At 37.6% G+C, this 26,303-nt stretch overlaps 1 protein-coding gene across 2 annotated transcripts in view; it reads right to left on the bottom strand.

Moving 5' to 3' along the window:
* Positions 1 to 26,303, bottom strand: part of RIC1 (RIC1 homolog, RAB6A GEF complex partner 1) — a 166,215-nt gene that overhangs the window by 48,256 nt on the left and 91,656 nt on the right. Inside the window, exons 5-8 of one of the 2 annotated variants that reach the window (XM_066257208.1) lie at positions 23,542 to 23,684; positions 23,137 to 23,270; positions 18,527 to 18,618; positions 12,424 to 12,512 (exon numbers count right to left, since the gene is read on the bottom strand). In XM_066257208.1, coding sequence (XP_066113305.1) covers positions 12,424 to 12,512; positions 18,527 to 18,618; positions 23,137 to 23,270; positions 23,542 to 23,684 — 458 coding nt within the window. Of the gene's footprint in view, positions 1 to 12,423; positions 12,513 to 18,526; positions 18,619 to 23,136; positions 23,274 to 23,541; positions 23,685 to 26,303 lie in introns of both variants that reach the window. The other variant, XM_066257207.1, reaches the window with a different exon arrangement.

Below are 26,303 nucleotides of genomic sequence, written 5' to 3'. Positions count from 1 at the left end.
CAGTGCCACATACCTGAAGAAAACAGAAAAACCTCTCAAAACTGGAATCTATTTTTTCTTTTAAACTTCACTTTATTTAATTTTTATATTTTTTATTCTTATTTGTTTGTGCGTGTTTTGTTTGCTTTTAATTTTTTTTTTGCATTTTGCTTTTTTTTTGGATTTTCCCCTTTACTTTTTCATTACATTAAATTTTAAAATTTTTAATTATATTAAAATTTTTTATTTCTGCCTGACCTGTGGTGGCACAGTGGATAAAGCGTCGACCTGGAAATGCTGAGGTCGCCGGTTCGAAACCCTGGGCTTGCCTGGTCAAGGCACATATGGGAATTGATGCTTCCAGCTCCTTCCCCCTGTCTCTCTCTCTATCTCTCTCTCTCCCTCTCTCTCTCCTCTCTAAAATGAATAAATAAAATAAAAATTAAAAAAAAAATTTATTTCTTATTTTTAGTTGTTCTTTGTTACATTGCTTAACAATACCAGAAAGCAATAACAATCACATGGAAACCATGGAGTTAAATGACAGAAAATTCAAAATTAAAGTTCTGAAAATACTCAAGATATGAGAAAACACTGAGAGGCAATTTAATGAGCTAAAAAAGAACAAATTAATGAACAAAATGAGTATGTACTTCACCAAGGAGACTGAAACTTTAAAAACAGATGAAGAGCTCAATACATGAATTGAAAAATGAAGTAGCAAGTTTAGCTACAGGCCAAATAGAGGAGAGAATCAGTGATATCAAAGACAGGTAACTAGAGATGCTACAGTGAGAAGAGAGAGAATCACAAATTTAAAAAAAATGAAAGAACTCTATAAGAATTGCCTAACTTCATCCAAAAGAGCAATGTAAGAATAATGGGTGTATCAGAAGAAGAAGAGAGAGAGAAGAAATGGAGAGCCTATTCAAACAAATCATTGATGAGAACTTCCCAATCCTATGTGAAGAATTAGATCCTCGAATCCAAGAAACAAACAGAATGCTGAGTTACCTCAATCCAAACAGACCTACACCAAGGCAAATCATAATAAAATTGTCGAAAAACAATGACAAAGAAAGAATCCTCAAAGCAACTAGAGAAAAGAACATAACGTATAAAGGAAGGCCCATTAAGTTATTATTGGACTTCTCAGCAGAAATTCTATAAGCCAGAAGAAAGTAGACCCAAACATTCAAAACACTGAAAAAGAGGAATTACCAGCCAAGAATAGGATATCCATTAATGTTACCCTTCAAATATGAAGGAAAAATAAAAGCTTTTCCAGACATACAGAAGCTAAGGAAATCTATCAGCAGAAAATCCCCACTGCAGGAAATACTCAAGGGGCTAATCCTACTGGCTACAAAGGACAAAACAAAACTATAAGTAAAAGATCCAATAAAGTTACAGTAAAAATAAGGATAATCTATAACAACAACATAAAAGGGAAGAGGATAAAGATCTGCAGTTGCAAAGGTGGTTGAACTGCAGAAGCACTCATAAGACAAAGGACCTGTATATATGAAAAGTTTTCTCTTAATAACCTAATGGTAACCACCCACAATAAAAACCAATAGTGAAACACACAGCTTAAAAGAAAAACAAGAAAGTATGGAATACCACCAAACAAAAACAACTGACAGAATCACAAAAGAGAAAAACCAAACAAGACACAGAGCTACCAGAAAACAAAACATAAAATGGCTATACGAAATCCTCAAGTGTCGATAATTTCCCTAAATATAAATGGACTGCACTCACCAATAAAGAGGCACAGAGTAATACATTGGATCAAAAAGCAAAACCCAACCATATGCTGCCTTTAAGAGACACATCTAAGCTGCAAGGACAAAAGTAAACTCTAAGTGAAAGGTTGGAAAACAATTCTCCAAGCAAATAATATCTAAAGAAAAGCAGGTGTAGCCATACTCATATGTGACAATATCAACTACAAGACAACAAAGGTAACAAGAGACAAAGATAGATTTCATAATGATAAAGGGGACACTATATCAAGAAGTCATAACACTTCTTAACATATATGCACCAAATAAGGGAACATCAAAATATGTAAGCATTCTAACTAACTGATCTAAAAATAGAAACAGAGAAAGAGCAATCACATTTGGAGATCTCAACATACCGCTGATGGCTTTAGACAGATCATCCAAACAGAAATCAGTAAAGAAACTTTGGCCTTAAATGGCACACTGAACAAATATAATAGACATTTATAGAACACTCTATCCCAGAACATCCGATTATACATTTTTTTCCACTGTGCATGAAACATTCTCAAAAAATGGACCATATGTTGGTCCACAAAACTAACCTCAAAAAATTCAAGAAGACTGAAATTACACCAACCATTCTCTCTAACCATAAGGTTTTGAAATTAGAATTCAACTGCAAAAAGGAAGTTTTAAAAAAATGACAAAAATGTGGAAATTAAACAACATACTTTAAAAAATGACTGGGTCAAAGAAGAAATAAAAGCAGAGATCAAAGGATATACATGGGCAAATGAAAATAAAACACAACATATCAAAATTTCTGGAATGCAACTAAATGCAATAGAGAACAAAAAACTATAGAGAAAATTATACAACAAAGAGCCAGTTCTTTGAAAAGATCAATAAAATCGACAAATCCTTGGCTAGATTCACTAAGGAAAAAAGAGAAAGGACTCACATAAACAAAATCTGAAATGAAAGAGAAGAAATTATCACAGACATCACTTATATACAAAAGATCATAGTAGAATACTATGAAAGATTATATGCCACCAAATTCAACAATATAAAATATACAATCTTTCTAGACTGAGTCATGAAGAAGTGGAAAACCTAAATAGACCCATAAGCGGGGAGAAAATAGAAACAGCTATCAAAAACCTCCCCAAAAATACAAATCTCCAGAACCAGATGGCTACACTAATGAATTCTAACATTCAGAGAAGATTTAGTACCTATCCTTCTCAAAGTCTTCCAAAACAGAGAAGCAGCAACATTACTCCCTAACATATTTTATGAGGCCAACATAACCCTGATACCAAAAGCTAGCAAAGAAAACACACAAAAAAGAACACTACAGACCAATACTTCTAATAAATACAGATGCAAAATTCCTAAACAAAGTACTAGCAAATCGTACACAACACATTAAAAAAATAATGTATCACGATCAAGTGGGATTTGTTCCAGGAGCACAAGGATGGTTTAACACAGTGGTCCCCAACCCCCGGGCAACAGACTGGTACCGGTCTGTGGGCCATTTGGTACCAGTTTGCAGAGAAAGAATAAATAACTTACATTATATTTGTTTTATTTACATTTAAGTCTGAACAATGTTTTATTTTTTAAAAATGACCAAATTCCCTGTTACATCCGTCTAAGACTCACTCTTGACGCTTGTCTCGGTCACATGATACATTTATCCACCCCACCCTAAAGGCTGGTCTGTGAAAATATTTTCTGACAATAAACCAGTCCGTGGCCCAAAAAAGGTTGAGGACCACTGGTTTAACATACATAAATTAATCAATGTAGTAATACACTACACCAACAAACCAAATGACAAAAATCATATGATCCTATCAATAAATGCAGAAAAGACATTCAATTAAGATACAATATCCATTCATGTTTAAAACACTTAATAAAGTGGGTATTGAAAGAAAATACCTCAATATATCAATAATAAAGGCCATATATGCCAAACCATCAGCTAATATCATACTGAATGGTGAAAAAATGAAGGTTTTTTCTCTAAAATCAGGAACAAGACAAGGCTGCCCAATCTCTCCACTCTTATCCAACATAGTTCTGGAAGTTTTAGCCAGAGCAATCAGGCAAGAGAAAGAATTATAAAAGGCATCCATATCGAGAAAGAAGTAAAGGTATCATTCTTTGCAGATGACATGATCCTGTATATAGAAAACCCCCAACATTCCACTGAAAAACTATTAGAAACAAAACCAGTATAGTAACGTCAGAAGACACAAAATCAATATACAAAAGTCTACAGCTGTCCTATAAGCCAACAATAAAACTTTAGAAAATGAACTCAAAAACACAATTACTTTTACAAATGCAACAACAAAAATATTAATAACTAGAAATAAACTTAACAAAGGATGTGAAGGACCTATATACTGAAAATTACAGAGCATTAATGAAAAAAAATTGAAAAAGATAATAAAATGAAAAAACATTCCATGTTCATGGATTGGAAGAATCAACAGTTAAAATGGCCATATTACCCAATGCAATATACAAATTTAATGTAATCCTCATCAAAAATCCAATGTCATTTTTTTTTAAAGAAATAGAACAAAAAAATCACCATAAAGGTTTACAAAGAACCATAAAAAGTCTCAAATAGCCAAAGCAAGACTGAGAAAAAAAAATGAAACCAGAATTATCATACTACCTAACTTCAAATTATACTACAGAGCCATGATAATCAAAGCAGCATGGTATTAGCAGAAAAACAGACATACAGACCAATGGAACAGAATCAAGAGCCCAGAAATAAAACCACATATATGGACAAATAATCTTTGACAATGGAGCCAAAAGTCCACAATGGAGAAAAGAAAGCCTCTTCAATAAAGGGCACTGGCAAAATTGGAAAGCCACATGCAAAAGAATGAAACAACTATGTCTTGTGCCCCTGCACAAAAATTAATTCAAAATGGACCGAAAACCAAAATATATGATCTGAAACAATAAAATATAGTACATAAAAGAAAACATAGGTATTAAACTTATAGACCTTGGCTGTAGAGAACAATTTATGAATTTGATCCCAAATGCAAGGGAAGACAAAAATAAATAAATAGGACTATAAAAAATTAAAGAGCTTCTGCACAGCAAAAAAAAAAAAAAAAAAAAAAAAACCAAAAAAGCAGCCAACCAAATGGGAAAGGATATTTACAAACAACAGCTCTGATAAAGGATTAATACAAAGCTCAGCAATAAACAAGCAAACAATCCAATTAAAAAATTGAAAGAGGCCTGACCAAGCAGTGGCACAGTGGATAGAGCGTTGGACTGGGATGCGGAGGACCCAGGTTCAAAACTCCGAGGACGGGATCCGCCTGGCATGCCTAGGGGTGGGGGGGGGAATGCTCTGCCCATCTGGGGTGTTGCTCTGTTGCAACCAGAGCCATTCTAGCGCCTGAGGCAGAGGCCATGGGGCCATCCTTAGTGCCCGGGGTGGCTTTGCTCTGGTGGAGCCTTGGCTGCGGGAGGGGAAGAGAGAGACAGAGAGGAAGGAGAAGGGGAGGGGTGGAGAAGTAGATGGGCGCTTCTTCTGTGTGCTCTGACTGGGAATCGAACCCGGGAATCCTGCACATCAGGCCAATGCTCTACCACTGAGCCAACCGGCCAGGGCCTAGGAATGCCCTTGTTGATCAAGCTATCCAAAAGAAAATTATATGGAGCAACCATGACAGACCGAGCAAGTCAGTCTCATACTATTCATCACCAGAACGCTACAGCCCCGTGTAAACAGTTTCAACTTTCTCAGGAAGCAGCACGGCAGATTGGGAAATCCTGTCCAAGGGGTCCTATACTGCCCCTTCATTTGGAGTTAACTCTCAAGGACCCTTACCAGGACAACTTTGGCAGATGGATGTTACTCATATACCTTCATTTGGCAAACAGTCGTATGTCCACATTACAGTGGATACATATTCCGGATCTATAGTAACCTCTGTCAGAACAGGAGAGGCTACTAAGCATGTTATAGCTCATTGTCTGTATGCATTGTTCTATTACTGGATTTCCTAAACTGGCTAAACTGAAAATGCTCCTGCATATGGAGCAAAAGCATTTACTGTATTTTGTCATGCTTACAATCTTTAAAGTTAAGGTATTATTAAAGTGTACTCAGCAAACATTTTAAGGACAATTAAAAAAAATTTCAAAGGGGGTAGTCATATCCTGGAACTCCTATGGGTCTACCATATCATGCTTCTTACTTAAAAAAAAAAATTACATTTCTTTTGAATGCTGATGAACAGAAGACACCAAATCTTTTTCACCTGCAAACTACTACCTTCTTTATTAGATCCAGCTAATAACACTCTTTTGTCTTTTTCCAAATAGCTCCAGATATATGGAAAAGATTTATATAGGCGGATGGGGATCCTCAAACCCCTCAGCGAGATCTTCTGAGCATGGCTTTTAAGATACCTAGAGGCAGAAAAAGCCCAATAGAGATCAGGGGAACTACCAGCTTTTAGGATACACCCTTAAAGGCTCCAACACCCCAAAGGGGTCTCATAGGATGCCATCTGGGTCCTGCTTCAATAGTGGAAAGGAAGGTCATTGAGCTAAAGCCTGCCAGGCTTACATGCCTCTGTTGTGAGGAAACAGGGACACTGGAAGGTAGGCTTCCCCCTCGCTCCTCTAAGGGAGGGTTCAGTCTCTTCCAGCCCTGCTCCAGCCACCTATGACCTAACCTTGCCCAGAATGCTGGGGTTTGCCACTGAAGCCCAGGGCCATCAGCCCCATCTACGACACTGTGGACGAGCCTAGGGTATTTCTTCCAAGAAGCAGGTAAACTGATCTCATTTGCACAAGGGCCACTTAACTATGTTTTGCCTGAATAGTCAGGTTTTTTATTCTTCTCTCAAAGATCTCTGTTGTGGGTGTTGATAGTCCTATTTTCTGCTGCTTTGCTTAATATATAGTGTTTCCTTTATCCCTCCTACCTCAATGCCCCACTCATATTTCAGGCTGGGACCTACTCCTAATTTAGAGCTCTCTTTCCCCCTTTTGCCAACTTCTATTATGAATCTACCTTTGCCACCCAGCCTAGTGTATCCCAAGGTTCTCTTTACCATGACACAGTCGCAGAGCTCCAGGGAAAAGCAACCTGGTCTCATCTCTCCAGGCAGAGGAGAACAGAAGCTCCATATCCACGCATGCTGCAAATGGCTTTTCCAGTCTACCTGAATCATTACCAGCTAGAAGCAGTGGTCATTAGGACTTGGACATGAGCCGCAAAGTATAGAATGGTGACAACAATTCCAGTGCCATGAGGACTTTTCCTGGATGTGGACTTTTCCTGGACTCCTGCTCCCTGTGACAGCTCCTAACAGACTGAACTGTGGTTGGGTTGCATTTTTCAGGAATTTGGCATGGTGATGGGGCCAACTTGGACTTGGTGAAGATGTTAAGGACACTACTCTTTATGGATTCTTGCTGTGTTGGCCAAGAGTTTGCCTAAAGGCTTTTAATCATTGTAAAAAAAAAATAGAAGACTGGATAAAGAAGATGGGGCACATATACACCATGGTATACTATTCAGCTAGAAGAAATGATGACTTCAGATTACTTACAGCAGAATGGTGGAATCTTGATAACACTATGTGGAGTGAAATAAATGAATCAGAAAAAAACAAGAACTGCAGGATTCCATACATTGGTGGGACATAAAAACAAGACTAAGAGACATGGACAGGAGTGGGGTGGTTATGGGTGTGAGGGGAGGAAAGAAGGGAGAGGGAGAGGGGGAGGGGGAGGGGTACAAAGAAAACTGGATAGAGGGTGACGGAGGACGATCTCTCTTTGGGTGATGGGTATGCAACAGAACTAAATGACAAGATAACCTGGAAATGTTTTCTTTGAATATATGTACCCTGATTTATTGATGTCACCCCATTAAAATAAAATTTTATTTATATAAAAAATAAAAAAATTAAAAAATAATAAATAAATAAAAACTCCGAGGTCGCCGGCTTGACTGCAGGCTCATCTGGTTTGAGCAAGGCTCACCAGCTTGAGCCCAAGATCGCTGGTTTGAGCAAGGGGTCACTCGCTCTGCTGTAGCCCCCCAGTCAAGGCACATATAAGAAAGCAATCAATGAACAACTAAGGTGCCGCAACGAAGAATTGATGCTTCTCATCTCTCTCTCTTCCTGTCTGTCTGTCCCTATCTGTCCCTCTCTCTGTCTCTCTCTCTCTCTCTCTCTGTCTCTCTCTCTCTCACACATACACACACACACAAAATTGGAGAAAGGACCTGAAAAGACATTTCTCTAATGAAGACATACAATGACCAAGATATATGAAAAGATGCTCATCTTTGCTAGCTATTAGAGAAATGCACATCAAAAACTACAATGAGATACCATCTCATATCTGTTAGAAGATGGACTATTATCAACAAGACAGGCAATAACAAGTGTTGGAGAGGCTGTGGAGAAAAAGGAACCCTCATACTCTGCTGGTGGGAATGTAAACTGCTTCAACCATAATGGAAGAAAGAATGGTTCTTCAAAAAAATCAATAGAATTACCAATGGTCCAGCAATTCCTCTACTGGTCATCTAACCAAAAAACTCAAAATCTTTGTTATGTAAAGATACATGCAATCCCATGTTCCCTGCAGCATTATTTACAGTGGCCAAGACACAGAAACAATCAAATTGTCATTCAATAGAGAACTGGATAAAAATGATGAGGTACATATATACAATGGAATACTACTCAGCCGTAAGGAATGATGACATGTTGCCATTTACGACCACCTGAATGGACCTTGAGAACATAATACTGAGTGAAATTAAGTAAATCAGAAAAAACTAAAAAGTATATGATTTCACAGATAGGTGGGATATAAAACTAAGACTTACGTACATAGATAAAACTGAAATGGTTACCAGAGGTAGGGGAGTACAGAGGAACAAATATACCATTACAGAAAATGATATGACTTTGGGTGTTGGGCACATAACAGAACAGTTCAAATGCTATAGAAATCTTTACCTGAAACCTATGTACTCTTATTGATCAATGTCACCCCATTAAATTTAATTTAATCAATAACATTTTATAAAAAAAAGTAATCCAAAGACTTTCTGTTACAGAGCTGAACTTCTAAGAAAGGAAGAAAGCTCTCCAGGAGCAAAGATGAGAAACTAAAAATGAGACCAGTTAATGCTTGAACTAAGGCAGGTGGGAGTGGAAGGTGGGGAGTAAGGTTGGAAGGGATAGAAGGCTGGGATGAACCACATCCTATATACAAAAATAAAAAAGGGGTCTTGGATAACATGAGTCTGGGAATCCGAGTGAATATCACTGAATCATGTAAGAACTCTTAAAGCACCACAACCTGTAAAAATCAATTAATGGAGGCAGAACAAAACAAGAAAGATAGTCTCTGTTCAAGATATAGGATGACAATACAAGTCTCCCTACATCTTCAGCAGGTTTACAGCTCAAAGTTATATAAATGAAGGAGGGAGAGCTCCTCCACAACAAAGACCACAAGAGCGAAATTCAGTAGATAACCGAAGGTAGAATTGGCACTCCCAAGATTCTGGGTAAAGAGAAAAATTGGTCTCCCGCATGGTGGGCTCAGCAGATAAAGCACTGACCTGGTGCACCAAAGGCATGAGTTCAACCCCTGGTCAGGGCAAGTATGAGAAGCAATCAATGAGTACACAACTAAATGGAACAACTAATGAGTTGATGCTTCTCTTTCTTTCTTTCTCTCTCCCTCCTTACCCCCTTTTGCTCTCAGATCAATGGAAAAATAATAAAAAAAAGAGAACAATCTAAAGCATTCAGTGCTATCCAACAGAAGCAATCAATAGAACTTCCTGAAATTATGTTAATGTTCTATATTTGCCTGGCCTAATAACCACTAGCTATATGTGGTTATGTAACCTTTAGATATGATTATGCAACTGAGGAACTAAGGTTGGTTTGTTTGTTTTTAGGTAGAGAAAGAGAGATACTGGGATGGACAGACATGTAGGGAGAGAGGGTAAGCATCAACTCATAGCTGCAGCACCTTAGCTATTCATTGATTGCTTTCGCATATGTGCCTTGACTGGAGGGCTATAGCCGAGCCAGTGACCCCTTGCTCAAGCCTTAGACTCTGCAACCTTGGGCTTCAACCGAGCGATGTTTGGGCTCAAGCCAGCAACCATGGGTCATGTCTACGATCCCACGCTCAAGCTGGTGAGCCCACGCTCAAGCCCGCGACCTCAGGGTTTCAAATTTGGGTCCTCAAAGTCCCAGTCCAATGCTTATTCACTGCACCACTGCCTGGTCAGGCAGGAAATAAGGTTTTATTTTCCTTAATTTCAAATTAGTTTAATTTAAAACCACCTGTGGCTGGTGGCTTCTGTACTGAACAGCATAATATAAGTATGGATAAAAAAAAGTAGAAGGGCCAACAACCATAATCAAACTATATATTACTCTATTCTTGTAAGTAGCTGTAAAAGCTTTCTTAGAGAAAAATACTATAAGCGGACCTTTATAGTTTATATCAGGCATCCCCAAACTACGGCCCGCAGGCCACATGCGGCCCCCTGAGGCCATTTATCCGGCCCCCTGCTGCACTTCCAGAAGGGGCACCTCTTTAATTGGTGGTCAGTGAGAGGAGCACTGTATGTGGCGGCCCTCCAACGGTCTGAGGGACAGTGAACTGGCCCCCTGTGTAAATAGGAAATAGTATTCTATCTAGTTCATTATGCTGTATGTAGAAAGATGAATATATACCCTTCATGTAGAAATATGGTTTAAAGAGGCATTTCAGTAAAGAGAACAAAGAGGACAAAGGCTAACTTGCTAACTCTCAAGGACCTGCAGGTAGTTTGGTGGTTAAATAAACCATAAGACTGTGGTTCCTAGCCTGTGCCCAGGTACCCCATGGCACTGTGGAAAACTCAAAAGGGGTTCCATAAAATAATTTTCAAGAGAAATATAATGATATGCATTATCTGTTGGACACAATACTCAGTTACAACATTAGGCTGTGCTACATTTATTTTGATGTTACATCTTTGTGAAGAGGGGTTTTCAGGAGTTGCTGTGAAAAAACTAAAGTGTGTGAAAATCCGTGTGGAATAGAAATGTAGATGATTGTACCCAATCTGACTCCAAGGTTTGAGAAATTATATGTCAACAGGCACAGACATCTTGTTTGTAAAAATATAGTGTTGAAGAATAAAATGAAAATATTTTTCTTTCCACTTATGTAAATTAATTTTTGAAAATACCAGTAGGTATTTTTTTAAAATACCAGTAGGTAGCGAGGACATAGATACCTATTAATTTGTTTAGAACCGGCTACTTAAAAAACAAAACCTTTGGAATTTCTTTTAACACTGGGGTAAAATTACAGAGACATAAAGCCAGAATGAACCAAGAAATAATATCAGAGAGATGTGGCAAAAGACCTTAACGTGTGGCAGACTCTGCTAGTTGGTTAATCTAACATCTATTCCCATCCTTGTTCTCCCTCATCCACTTCTGCCATGAAGGCTCAAAAAAGCCTAAAGTAGCAATGTGATATATTTACAACCAATTAGATGTAAGAGGAAGATGAAGCAGATAGTAGGTGGAGTTGCTTCTAAAAAAGTTTTTTGCCTTCCTAACTGCTCTTCCACCAAAAAAAAAAAAAAAAAAAAAAAAAAAAAAAAAAGGTGTCATCAATTTCTTCCTTTCTTTTGACTCAACTGCAGAAGTAATGTTCGGCTCTCAGGAGCTACCTTGTGAAGGAAAAGCCAAATGAATGCCAGTAGCAGCTTACCTCTGGATTTCTTGCTATTTGAGAAAATAAATCCTATTTGTTTAAGCCACAATAAGTTGGGTTTTCTGTTTGTCTCAGTCAAAAACATTTCCAATGACATAGACTTTAAACTTAATTCTGTGGACAGGATTCACTAAAGCAGTACGGTAGTCAACCTTTTTATACCTACCACCTACTTTTTTATCTCTGTTAGTAGGAAAATTTTCTAACCGCCCACCAGTTCCACAGTAATGGTGATTTATAAAGTAGGGAAGTAACTTTACTTTATAAAATTTATAAAGCAGAGTTACAGCAAGTTAAAACATATAATAATAATTACCAAGTACTTTATGTCGGATTTTCGCTAACTTTGGCAGAATAAATCTTTATAAAACAACTTACTATAGTTAAATCTATCTTTTATTTATATTTTGGTTGCTCCGCTACCGCCCACCATGAAAGCTGGAACGCCTACTAGTGGGCGGTAGGGACCAGGTTGACTACCACTGCACTGAAAGGTTCAGAAAGACTTGTTTTGTTTATCGTTGGGTATCCAGCATTTAGAACAGTGTCTGGCCTACAGCAGTCAGTCAGTTGTTGTAGAATGGAGAAATTGAATTGGAAGGGATAAAATAACAGAAGCAATGAAATCAGGTCAGGTCACAGAGAAAAGTCCAGAGGCACACAGGGGCTAAAACTAAGTAAGGATAGAGAGGACTAAATGAAAGGATAAACAATGTATCCCAAGAATCTCTCTAGTTACACAGGAATCCTTGCATCACAAAGCATATTGTTGTCTGTTTTATCACTATTTGACCAATTGCATAAATCACTTGAAAGTAGCATTCACTACACATACCTGTACATTAAAAATGTTAAAATAAGAAAAAGAAAGAAGACTCACCAGGATATTGTTTTGCAGTTAACTCTAGTTTATGAGATAGCAGCATAGCTCCAGTGGTGTTATCTATTGTATAAACCTGTACAGAACCACTGTAAAAAAACAAAACACTTTTAGCAAAAAAAGATAAACACAAAATATAAAAAGCATTATCATGGTCGCTCTTATATATTGCTGATAGTAATGTAAACTTAGAACAAAATGATTTCGTAAGTAATTTTTAGTTGTCTCATAAATTTGAACAAATGCATATTCTGTAATCTAGCCATTTCACCTCTAAATATATCAATATCCTTGTCATATATAATGTTTTTGATAGTATTGTGTATAAGGGCAAAAAAAAAAAAAAAAAAAAAAAGAAGTCTGAATGTTCAGCGAAAAGAGAAAGGAAAAATGAACTATGGTATATTCGTATAGTAATATAGCAGCCTGACCTGCGATGTCACAGTGGATAAAGTATGACCTGGAATGCTGAGGTCGCTGGTTCAAAACCCTGGACTTGCCCAGTCAAGCACATATGAAGGTTGATACTTCCTGCTCCTCCTCCACTTCTCTCTCTCTCTCTCTCTCTCTCTCTCTCTCTCTCTCTCCCCCCCTCCCTCTCCGGTTAAAGCACTTATGGGAGCTGATGCTTACTGCTCCAAATAAATATATTTGTGGTAAAAATGCAACAAAGACCTAATATACACTAACTGCCAATTAGTACTGCCCTGGTGGAGAAAGAGGGGAGTAAAGAGGGGCAAGCAGTGGGCTCCACCAGCACATGTGCTGTTGCTCATGTCAGATGGTAACTTACAAAGATTCTCATTTTATTATTTTTGTATCAAATTACTTTTTGTGTATGTGTGTGTGACAGACAGAAAGAGGGACAGACAGACAGGTAGGAAGAGAGATGAGAAGCATCAATTCTTCATTGTGGCACCTTAGTTGTTCATTGATTGCTTCTCATATGTGCCTTGACCAGGGGGCTACAGCAGAGCGAGTGACCCCTTACTCAAGCCAGCAACCTTTGGGCTCAAGCCAGCAACCTCGGGGTTTTGAACCTGGGTCTTCCATGTCCCAGTCCAATGCTCTATCCCAGTGGTAGTCAACCTGGTCCCTACCGCCCACTAGTGGGTGTTCCAGCTTTCATGGTGGGCGGTAGCGGAGCAACCAAAGTATAAATAAAGATAGATTTAACTATAGTAAGTTGTTTTATAAAGATTTATTCTGCCAAAGTTAGCGAAAATCTGACATAAAGTACTTGGTAAATAATTATTATTATATGCTTTAACTTGCTGTAACTCTGCTTTATAAATTTTATAAAGTAAAGTTACTTCCCTACTTTATAGATCACCATTACTGTGGAACTGGTGAGCAGTTAGAAAATTTTCCTACTAACAGAGATACAAAAGTGGGCGGTAGGTATGAAAAGGTTGACTACCCCTGCTCTATCCACTGTGCCACCGCCTGGTCAGGGTGTATCACATTACTCTTTAAATCTATACATGATACACGCTCTTTTGTGTATATATTCTATGTAATTATATCATTTAAAACACCTTTACAAAGGTCAAATTTATGAAGGACCAGAAACCAAATCTAAAAATTTATCTAATTTCTAAACATTTCAAAACTAAATTCAATGATCATTAAAAAAAAAAAAAACATTTTGCTTATGGAGTATTCAGATAAAAAATGTAACACAAATATTGTTTGTAAAATACTTTTAACACTAGTGCTGCTTTTGCACACCTTAGGGTGACAATGGCTGTCACTGCCAGAACATTCTAGCCCTTACGACTGCTCCTTTGTGGAAGAAGTCAGATGGTTTCCCTACAGCAGCTCTGATACATTTACAGCCAGGTTTAATGCTTCTCAGGGATTAAGAATGGGACAAAATAAAGTAACTGCAATAACAGGCCACCTGAAGTTACCCCACAGCTTATTAATACTCTGTTTTAATTCTTTTTTTCCTCTCTGTGTTTTATTTTGGGTATTTTATTTTGCCATATTCAAGTTAATATTAATCTTTTCTTCAGCAATGTTTGATTTGGGTCTTCTTTATATTTACCATGTTTCCATTTAATACTCAAAAGGGACCTCTCTAGATCTATATCTCTGGCCTTCTCCCTCTGTGCCACTCTCCCTTTGGAGTCTGTTCGGCAAGCCTTACCTGCTCTGGTCTTCCTACACTCTTTTCCATGGACCCAAATCGGGGAGTCTGCCACGCTCTACTTTCCAACCTCCTGCAATGTCCTGGAAACTTTCTCAAAGTAATTAAACTGGGGGCATTTGTACAGTTTCTTACTTTGTTTCTTATCTTTCAAGGATCACTGTCTTTTGTTGCCTGATGTCCTATATCTTGAATTCAAAACACGTATTTCACGTTATTTGTCCACTCTCTTGTTTGGTTTTTCAGGTGGGAAAGAAAATCTGATCTGTTGTTCCATCTTAGGCAGAAGCTAAATGCCTAGAATATATAGCTTTCCACACTACCTGCCCAATCAAACACCTTGCTGAAAGACAACACTAAGTGGCCAGTAGGTTTTTGCTTTGCATCTGACAAACTGTCAAATGCTAACTCTGGGTTGCTGAGCGCTAACAAGTCAGTGAAGAGTGCAACTATATTTCTAAGGTAAGAGGTAGGTGTGAGTCAATACTTATAAAGACTGAAAATTAACCTTGTAAGTATTCTACAGTACCTATACTCTTTAATTATTTTACTTTCCATTTCTCATCAGCTCATTGTAAGAGTAAATTTTTTTCATTAAAAAACACTACTTACTAATCTCAAAGCAAAAAAATATCTTTATAACAGAGATATGGCTATTATCACCATAATAAGTGATCAAACTGAACAGCATTAATACTAGGAAAACTCAACATTATTGCTACATTATGCCATAAGAAGTTCATAACATCATGCCTGCCAAAAATGTTAAACCAGAATCTAAACAAACCTTTAAATATAAATGTAAATATTAAGTTATGACTAATACCCTGCAGACTGGCATACTAAAAGAAAGCTGGCTTCTCACAGAATTCTAAGGACACAGATCAGAGCTAGAAGTCACTAGTCTGCTGTGTCACACAGCTACAATCACAAAACTTATACCCCAGCCAATGATCACAACAGAACAAGAGCTGGTACTCTCACCCAAAGAAAACTAGGGTGACTGAAAGGTTGAAGGCCAAGTCTAACCATTTCCCAGAGGAAGGTCTAGAGCAGTGGTCCCCAACCTTTTTTGGCCCACGGACCAGTTTAATATCAGAAAATATTTTCACGGACCGGCCTTTAGAGTGGGATGGATAAATGTATCACATGACCGAGACAAGCGTCAATAGTGAGTCTTAGACGAGTGTAACAGAGGGAATCTGGTCATTTTTTAAAAATAAAACATCGTTCACACTTAAATATAAATAAAACAGAAATAATGTAAGTTATTTATTCTTTTTCTGCGGACCGGTACCAAATGGCCCACGGACCAGTACCAGTCCGCGGCCTGGGGGTTGGGGACCACTGGTCTAGAGTACCTCTCCTGAATTCTCATTATCAGGTCCTGCTAGACCCCTAGGTGCTAGCTCTGAACATACGTGATGTGAAACTGTACATCTGCCACTGCTTACGTCTCTGAGCTTCCTCTAAATGCTGATGCACACTGTGAGCTCCCTAGTCACTGACTGTATTGGCTCAACAAGAACCAGCTTCAAAATTTCAGTCATTACTAGTGTTAGAAAAACTGCCATTATGAAAAAAAGAAAACAAATTTACAATATAGGACATTCTATAACAACTGACATGGACTCTTTAAAAAGAAGTCATAAAAAGAAAAAAAGTTGTAAGGATTATTACAGGTAAAAGGTTACTAACGAGAAATCATAACCAGATATAATTCATGACTTTTGATTGATTGTAGTTGGAACAAAGGAACTATAAAAGAAATTTTGGTTAATTTCAACATGAATTGAGTATCAGATCTTAGTAGGGATTTATCATTTTCTCATGTGTGATAAAGGTATTAGGTTATTTTTATGAGAATGTTGGAAACCAAAAAAATAATGTAAATGTCCACTAACAGCAAATCAGATATATTATAGTATATTTATACACTGGAAAATTATTTATAAATCAATCAAAAACTATTTCAGCTACTGGCAAAGAACATGGATAAATTTCAGAATGTTGAATAAAAGAATATGATTCTAGTCACATAAAGTTCAAAACCAGGTGAAACAAAATTATGCTCTTTAAGAATGCATACATGGGCGGTAAAACTACAAAGACAAGGAAATGATTATCACAAAAGACAGATGATTGGTTATATTTAAGTGAGTTGGGGAAGAAACAGAAGTTGTGATTAGGATGTAGCGGGGATAAAACACACTGGCCAGCAATGTTCTATTTCTTGACCCAGTTGTGAACAGATGGGTCTTTGTATTATATGTATTTATTTGTAAAAGTGAGTATTTGCATTATGCACTTTCCTGTAAAGATATTTTTACTTTACAATATTTAAGTTAAAAAGGATATTATAAACTTTACATCAATAAATTTGACAGTGTAAATGAAAAAAAATTCCTAGAAAAATATTAATTGCTGAAATTAATTAGGAAGAGACAGAAGATCTGAATCTTCTTAAATCTATTCTTAAAACTGAATTAAATTGGTTATACAAAAAATTCCCATAAAGAAAATTCTAGGCTCAGATGGCTTCACTGACAAATTTGACCATACCTTCAAAGATAAACAGAAAAGAGAGAGGAACAAACCCTTCCTTAACTTGTTTAATGTGACAAGGAGAGTTAGAAACTAGGATAATAAGAATAGGCAAAATGTACTCATAACATAGATTTTAAAATTCTAAACAAAATGTGACCAAATCAAGTTCATAAATATGAAAAAAAAACTCTTCCTCTTCTTTCTTGTATGTTAAAATTTACTTATATTTCTACATTTACCTCTGCAGTAAAAAGCAATGTGATGAGAATAAAGATTCCTCACTTTACATAGAGCTTATTGAGAGTGTAATGATGGTGACGTGTACATGTGTATTATTTATACTAAAAAGATGATACATTGATACTTGTAGCTGGAGATTATATTAGATGTATGTTCTACAGAAACACTAAGTCTCATTTTTGGGGTGAAATGGAATTTTATATTTAATAAAGTTTCGAACACTAAAGAGCACTATACATACTATAAGTCATTACTGTAAGTATCTGATACAAGGTGGAGCAAAAGTAGGTTTACAGTTGTTATTATGGAAAATGATACAATATTTACTAAATATTAATGCTAAAATAAACTGTGTCATGTACTCACAAATATAAACCTACTTTTGGTCCATCCTATATAATCTTTTACTTGAGCTAAAATATAAGCTTGACAGTTGGGTATATTTGCTGTTTTCTAACGTATCCCAAGTGCTTATAATTGTACATGGTACATAGCAGATACAAAGATATTTTGTCAAATAAAATGTATTCTATTTTACTTGTAAAACCAGCATTATGTGAATGAAGGCAATAAACTGATTGTATGTATGAGCTTTAAATCTGCTCCTCAATTAAGGCACACCGTGATTCAAAGACATTGTCAACAATGATATCTTAAAAAGAAAGGATTATTTAAAAGATATATCTTTCTGATCTTATTAAACAAAAACACCCTAAATTTAACTGATTTTTTTAATGTTTATTTTATTGATTTTAGAAAATGAGGAAAAGGAGAGAGAGAGATAGAGAGAGAAAGAGAAACAGGAACATCAATCTGTTTCTCTACGTTCCCTGCCTGGAAACTGAACTGGAACCTCTGTTCTTCGGGATGATGCTAACCAACCGAGCTATCCCTGGCCAGCACATTAACTGATTTAATTTTTAATCTTGTAACTCGATCTATTACTACTGAAGAAAAGCTCACTTTCACAAATTAAGATAAACTCCAAAATCTTCCCTTTGGACTTGTTTCAATCAAATAAAATACTTTTAGATTTTATATTAAAGCTGATTCATAAATTATGATTGGATGACAAAGATAACAAGTATGTTAAGAACATATAATGTTTAAAAAAACACTACTTTTGGCAATAATTCTTAAAATGCAGAACTCTATATCAATTACCTCGCACAACCAAATGCCATTAGTCGATACTTGTTATTTACTGCTACACAAGTTCCGTCAACAACATCTTGTGGCCAAACTCCATGAAGCTGCTAAAATAAAGCAAAACAATGAAGGTTTAAAAGTATTCTCCAAAATACACTGTAATCTATATAATAAAGCAATTATGGGGAAGATGGAGTATAGGTGAAGGATGCAGTATTAAATGACTTACCCTATGAAAGTATGTTTTGAGGAAAATACTGAAAGAGATATATGAAGTACAAAGGCCCTATCACGAAATGCCTTTCTGGCATGTTCAAAGAACATTTAAAAGGCCTAAAAAGATGGAGTGGAGAGGCCCTGGCCGGTTGGCTCAGTGGTAGAGCGTCGGCCTGGCGTGCAGGAGACCCGGGTTCGATTCCCGGCCAGGGCACATAGGAGAAGCGCCCATTTGCTTCTCCACCCCTCCCTCCTTCCTCTCTGTCTCTCTCTTCCCCTCCCGCAGCCAAGGCTCCATTGGAGCAAAGATGGCCCAGGCGCTGGGGATGGCTCCTTGGCCTCTGCCCCAGGCGCTAGAGTGGCTCTGGTCGCGGCAGAGCGACGCCCCGGAGGGGCAGAGCATCGCCCCCTGGTGGGCAGAGCATCGCCCCTGGTGGGCGTGCCGGGTGGATCCCAGTCGGGCGCATGCGGGAGTCTGTCTGACTGTCTCTCCCTGTTTCCAGCTTCAGAAAAAAAAAAAAAAAAGATGGAGTGGAGAAAGAAGCACAAAAAATAAGGTAACAGGTAGCCAGATATATAGGGCTTTAAAAGCCACTGTTAAGAACTTTGGCTGCTTCTCCAATTTATATATTGGGAGTCATTACAGCAGTGGTTCTCAAACTTTCTGAAGTCGAGGCGCATTTAAAATCCTACATATAATTGTAGGTGCACTATATACAAATTTCTGAGAAATATGTTATAATAATTAAGTCAAATATTAAAGAAAAAATATAAAGTCCAAGTGTGCTTTTATGATAATTAAATGAGATAAATCCAACAAAATTAAATTTATTCTGACATTAAAAAACATTTTTGTTACATTTTTTGAATTATGCTTTTTAGAATTCATAAAAAACAGGGGTTAAAAAATTAAAAAGGCAAAAATGTTATCTTTTTATATATATAGAAACATTCTTAGTAAGATTTAGTAAATTCAGTAGGTCCCAGCACGAATGTGTTAAGTTTTTTCATTCTTGTTTTTATGAGAAACATGAGCCTGATGTGTCCTAGCGATTTCTTCAATGTTTGGGCATATATTTGAAAGGCAAACTCTCATTTGCTCATCAATACATTGAAGAATTCCTCTCTTTTTACTCTTAATTGTATTGAGTGCAGAAAACCCCCACCATACATATCGTCTTAACTTTACATCAAACAAAAGATAGAAGAAACTTGCCTCCAGTATTTCTGGGGAACACAGGGAGTAGTGTAAACAATCCAGCAACACAGCTTAACAGCCTTTTGCAACCTAATCAGGCAAGTGAGGTGGGGGGTTGGGCAGACTGTCAGTTTATAGCCAATTCCCTACACCTCTGTCCCCCCAAAATCTAAACTCCAAAAACCTCGTTGGTTTTTTGGTCCCCAACAGGCACATATTTCTCTGGAATACCATTGGGCGCACCTAGAAATCTTCTAGGGCACACCAGTGTGCCCTGGCGCACACTTTGAGAACCACTGCATTAGAGTGTCTTTATTGTTTAATCTTTCTATTACAAATTATAATAAATTAGAAAAAAGTATACAAAACAAAAATGTACATCTCAATAGCTTCACAAAGTAAACACTTGTAGAATTACCACTCACCAAAAATATCAGTATCCAAAAATCCCCCAACAGTGTTCCTCCTGATTAATATACCCTCACCCTTTTTTTGGTGACACAGCGAGAGAGAGGGACATAGGAACAGACAGGAAGGGAGAGAGATGAGAAGCATCAATTCTTCATTGCGGCAGCTTAGTTGTTCATTGATTGCTTTCTCATATGTGCCTTGACTGGGGGGCTCCAGCTGAGCCAGTGACCCCTTACTCAAGCTAGTGACCTTGGGCTCAAGCCAGCAACTGTGGGTCATGTCTATGAGCCTATACTCAAGCCAGTGACCCTACGCTCAAGCTGAATCTGTTCACACACAATCCGGCGACCTTGGGATTTTGAACCTGGGTCCTTTGTGTCCCAGCTAATGCTCTATCTGCTGTGCCACCGCCTGGTCAGACAATAAAAACATTTAAATCTCAAACATAATTAAAATATATTTTTATACCTTGTAAAAAAAATAATAAGGTTGGTAATAGAAAATAGTTATTAGAAACATTAAAGCTGATGTCATGTAGAAAAAATAAACCATTAAAGAAACCCTTAAAATCTTTTCTAGTTAAAAAGAGGAGACTGAACATGGATATTTAACTTCTCTGACTCTTAAAATCCTAACTCTTTTTTTCAAAAAGCATAAACTAGCAAGGATAAAGAATGGGAGATGAGGTAGTATCAGAAAATTCTAGAAGCTGAGAAGTATAAGGATGAGTAGAATCCTTAACTGGCAGTAAAGCTATTGAGAAAGCTAAATTTACCTGACAGGTACACAAAAGGCTTGGGAACTCAGAGTCTCTGAAAGGCTGAACTGCAAGTAGCACTGGCTCAAAGCCTGTTTAAGCAGCAGCTGGGTCTTCTAGGAGTATCTCCCCAATCTGAGCTGCTAAGAAACACCCCACACCTCCAGTCTAACAGAAAAGTGGGGCTTTTTCTTTAGAGAAAAAGAAGCAAAAAACAAACAAAAAAGGTACAGTGGTCTCTGGCTCACAATGAAATCAGGGCTAAGTAAAAGTTTACTTCCTGAATCCTAGACTATTGGGCCAATCAAGTACTTATTTACTGGAAAGAACTGCAGGCCTCTTCTCAAAAGAAGTCTGGATATAGAGATGGGAAAAAAGGAAACAATCCAATTAGCTCACCAAAAAGTGAAGATCACAGTCAACCAAACCCCAAAGAGCTTATCAATGAATTCAGAATTTTAATTTGGGTTTATATCACAGCAATAAAATTTATAAATTAACTAGTTATACATAAATTAACCATTAATTATGAAATTATCACATACAAATAAGGGAATAAAGGAAATCCTCCAGATAATGATGAAGAGCCCCAAAATACAACTTGTATTAAAGGTATAGATAGTGAGCAAGCAGCCCAGAGGGGAGCAGGCCAGAGGCTCCAAGAGCAAATTCTTCAAGACAATGCAATAGAATACCTACACGTTTTAAAGAGGATACTTATACAACCAGCAGACAGTTTGGGGTTGAGTTAATGGTAAATACATAGAAACTAAGCTAATGTAAAGAACTAACAATTATTAATTCCAAGTAGGAGAGAAAACCCACAGGAAAGGAAAAATAATCATAACATCTTACATGGGACAGGTACTAATATAAGTGTACAAAGCAATAACAATGTAAACAATGAAGAGTAACATAATCAAAACCACAACAGCTATATTGAGAAGTATGTGATGGAAACAGATAAGAAAGAAGCACATGACATTTTCCACAGTGGGAGGTATACAAATACAGCCTAAAAACTAAAAATTAAAGGAAATACAGAATAGTAAAAATAAATAGCAAAAGCCCTGGCTGGCTGGCTGGCTCAGTGGTAGAGCATTGGCCCAGCATGTGGAAGTCCGGGTTTGATTCCCAGCTAAGGCACACAGGAGAAGCGCCCATCTGTTTCTCCACCCTTCCCCCTTCTCCTTCCTCTCTCTTACTCTCCCGCAGCCAAGGCTCCATTGGAGCAAAGTTGGCCCGGGCACTAAGAATGGCTCCATGGTCTCTGCCTCAGGAGCTAGAATGGCTCTGGTTGCAATGGAGCAACGCCCCAGATGGGCAGAGCATCGCCCCGTGGTGGGCTTGCTGGGTGGATCCCAGTTGGGCGCATGCAGGAGTCTGTCTCTCTGCCTCCTCGCTTCAGAAAAATACAAAAAATAAATAAATAAACAAACAAACAAACAGAAAAAAGAAAAAGTAGTTGCCTACAACAATGGAAATTGAATGTGAAGAGATCTGGACAGCCTGACCAGGCAGTGGTACAGTGGATAGAGCGTCAGATTGGGATGTGGAGGACCCAGGTTTGAGACCCTGAGGTCGCCAGCTTGAGCGCGGGCTCATCTGGTTTAAGCAAAAGCTCACCAGCTTGGACCCAAGGTTGCTGGCTTGAGCAAGGGGTTACTCGGTCTGCTGTAGCACCCCCTCTCGTCAATGCACATATGAGAAAGCAATCAATGAACAACTAAGGTGTCACAACGAAAAACTGATGATTGATGCTTCTCATCTCTCTCCATTCCTGTCTGTCTGTCCCTATCTATCCCTTTCTCTGACTCTCTTTCTGTTAAAAAAAAAAAAAAAAAGATCTAGACAGAGGGCAGGCACTGTCATTTTTCTTTAAAATGTCTAATAAAATTATTGGTCTACTTATAACTATTAGTATGTATAGTTTTGATTTTTAAAATTAACTAAAAATAATTCCTAAAAGTGGTGGAGGGATTTAGTAACACAGACTAAAATTAATCAATGCACAATAAAGAGAACATTAAAAGTAAGTCATACCTCTACAGTAAACCTACTGGACACTGGAGTAATAAATCCAACTTTACCATCGCTAAACACCACAGCAAACCCATCAAGTGTGGCACAGTATTCCATGTCTCTGATGTGCACATCTGCAAAGCCTAGAAATGAACCTGCTGATGAAAAAATAAGTACAAGTATGAATATAAATATAATAATTTCCTCATATTTTTGCTTACAAACCCTGTAAGTACAGTTAAAAGGACAAAAATGACCTAAAAACACTAAACCATGAAACTATTCCTGTCTACTGAGACACACAAACCTCCCTTGCAATAATTAACTCCAAAGTAGTAAAACAGATGTTCATCCATAGAAAATATCTAACTAGATTACAGCAAATATTAAACATCTGGTTCCACTCTATGCAGAAAGTATAACTACCTCTAGATGATTGCAGATCTACTGAAAAGGGTATTGTGCAAAGATTAATAGCTTTCCTTCCATTTGTCATTCCTTCCCAATGAATAAGATGAAGAAGTCCATCAGAAGTAGCAACCAGGAGATCTTCCAGCACAGACTGCAAACTGTAGGGAAGTAAGCAATTTATTATCAGTTACCTTTTAAGATAGCATACTGGGAAAGCAATAAGTACAAATATAACTGCTCTAGAGAATAGTTATTCAGAGAAGCTGATGAAACCACTTACAAAACTATCATTTAATTTACAATATAGTTATATAGTAGCTTTATGTGTAAGTCAATCTAGAAGTACTACTAGACTACTGTGTTAGAGAGCATAGTTCTAGACCACTGTATTTCTAGGTATCATAAGTCTCACAGTATTCATCCATTGAACAAATATTTATTAAACCCACACTCTGTGGTAGGTGCTATGCTCTCTGTTGGAGATTCAAAGGTGAATAAAATAAGTTTCTCTCTTCAAAAGATCTCAGTTGAGGCCCTGGCCGGTTGGCTCAGCAGTAGAGCGTCGGCCTGGCGTGCGGGGGACCCGGGTTCGATTCCCGGCCAGGGCACACAGGAGAAGCGCCCATTTACTTCTCCACCCCCACCCCCTCCTTCCTCTCTGTCTCTCTCTTCCCCTCCTGCAGCCAAGGCTCCATTGGAGCGGGGATGGCCCGGGCGCTGAGGATGGCTCCTTGGCCTCTGCCCCAGGCGCTGGAGTGGCTCTGGTTGCCGCAGAGCGATGCCCTGGAGGGGCAGAGCATCGCCCCCTGGTGGGCAGAGCATCGCCCCTGGTGGGCGTGCCGGGTGGATCCCAGTCGGGCGCATGCGGGATTCTGTCTGACTGTCTCTCCCCGTTTCCAGCTTCAGAAAAATACAAAAAAAAAAAGATCTCAGTTGATTAAATATTGAAAAGTAATTATATAGTATGATCTCAGTACTCACTGATATTTGCAAAGAGAGTTAACATTTACTCACCTAATAACAAATAAATGCCTACTTGGTATACTCTAATGTACCCTTATAAAGCAGTGCTAATTATATATGGCAATAAATGTTTGTGGGAGGAAGAAAAGAGGAGAAAGGACAAGGGTAAAGAGGGATCCATAGATAAAACTGCGAAAGTACTGGCAGAGAAAGAAAAAGAGAACAGGGAAGAAGCAGTGGAAATTGGTACCAAGAGAGCTAAGGGAATAAGATGGATTTTTAAAAAGTACTCAAGAGTATAAAATGCTATAAAGAATCCAACTATAAAAAAGCATGATAAAATGTTATGTCTCTAATATATATTCTAATATATACTATTAAAATTTCTTTAACACTTAAAAAGTTAAGAGTGTAATTCATAAACATTTAAATCCATAATGGTAAAAAAAAATGTTTGAATTCTTAAATTAAACCTTTAATTCTTTGGAAAGTTCAGTTCAATAACTCGTTCCCCAAGGTACTGAGACAATAAAGAACTGATTATAGTATTTTCTTCCAAAATACAAAAAAATTGAAAAAGAGTAGATTAACATGTCGCCTTACCCAGATCCATCTCTTGAACACCAGAGCATTTGTAATCAATTAAAATTCCCAGTTTTGGGCCTTGGCCGGTAGGCTCTAGCATGTGGGAATCTCTCTGTATCTCCCCTTCTCTTACTTAAAAAAAAATCCTTTAAAATTGATCTTTTAAAGTACTACATATTCTTTCATTTCAAATTTATCATTTTGTGATAAAATTTTTATGTTGCATGTGGTGAGTAGAATACAAAAACTGTTTTTAGATCTGCTACTACATGTCAAGAGAGGCAACCGAGTAGAGCAGTCATGTTTTACCAGTGATTTTTTTAAAAATTTAGAAAATTAAGTTTAATGGGGTGACACTGATCAGTAAGAGTACATAGGTTTCAGGTAAACATTTTCATAGTATCTGATTGTGTTGTGTGACCATCACCCAAAGTCAAATCATTTTCTGTCACTGTACATTTGTCCCTCTTTAGTCCCCTCACCCCCAACCACCTCCCATGGTAACCACTTCACTTTTATCTATGTCCATGACTCAGTTTTATACCCCACCTATGTGTGAAATCATACAGTTCTTAGATTTTTCTGATTTACTTTTTTCACTTAGTATACTGTTCACAAGGTCCATCCACATGGTCATAAATGGCCCTATGCCATCATTTCTTATGGCCGAGCAGTAGTCCATTGTATATACGTATCACATCTTCTTTATCCAGTCCTCTCTATTGAGGGCCACTGTGTATAATGCTGCAATAAACATGAGGGTGCACATGTCTTTGCCTACTAGTGTTTTCATGTTCTTTGAGTAGATACCCAGTAGAGGGATTGTTGAGTCATATGGTAGTTCTATTCTTAATTTTTTGAGAAACCACCATACTTTCTTCCATAATGGTTGTGCTAATTTGCATTCCCACCAGCAGTGAATGAGGGTTCCTTTTTCTCCACAGCCTCTCCAACACTTGTTATGACCTGTCTTGTTGATAATAGCCAATCTAACAGGTGTGAGGTGGTATCTCATTGTAATTTTGATTTGCATTTCTCTATTTGCAAGTGAAGATGAGCATTTTTTCATATATCTGTTGGTCATTTGTATGTCTTCATGGGAGAAGTGTCTGTTCAGTTCTTCACCCATTTTTTATTGGGTTGTTTGCTTGTTTGTTGCTGAGCTCTGTGAGTTCTTTATATATTTTGGATATTAACCCCTTATCGGAGCTGTTGGTTGTACAGGTGAT

Source organism: Saccopteryx bilineata, chromosome 2 (genome assembly GCF_036850765.1).
Source record: "Saccopteryx bilineata isolate mSacBil1 chromosome 2, mSacBil1_pri_phased_curated, whole genome shotgun sequence".
Lineage (NCBI taxonomy): Eukaryota > Metazoa > Chordata > Mammalia > Chiroptera > Emballonuridae > Saccopteryx > Saccopteryx bilineata.
This window is presented reverse-complemented; position numbering and strand designations above follow the sequence as displayed.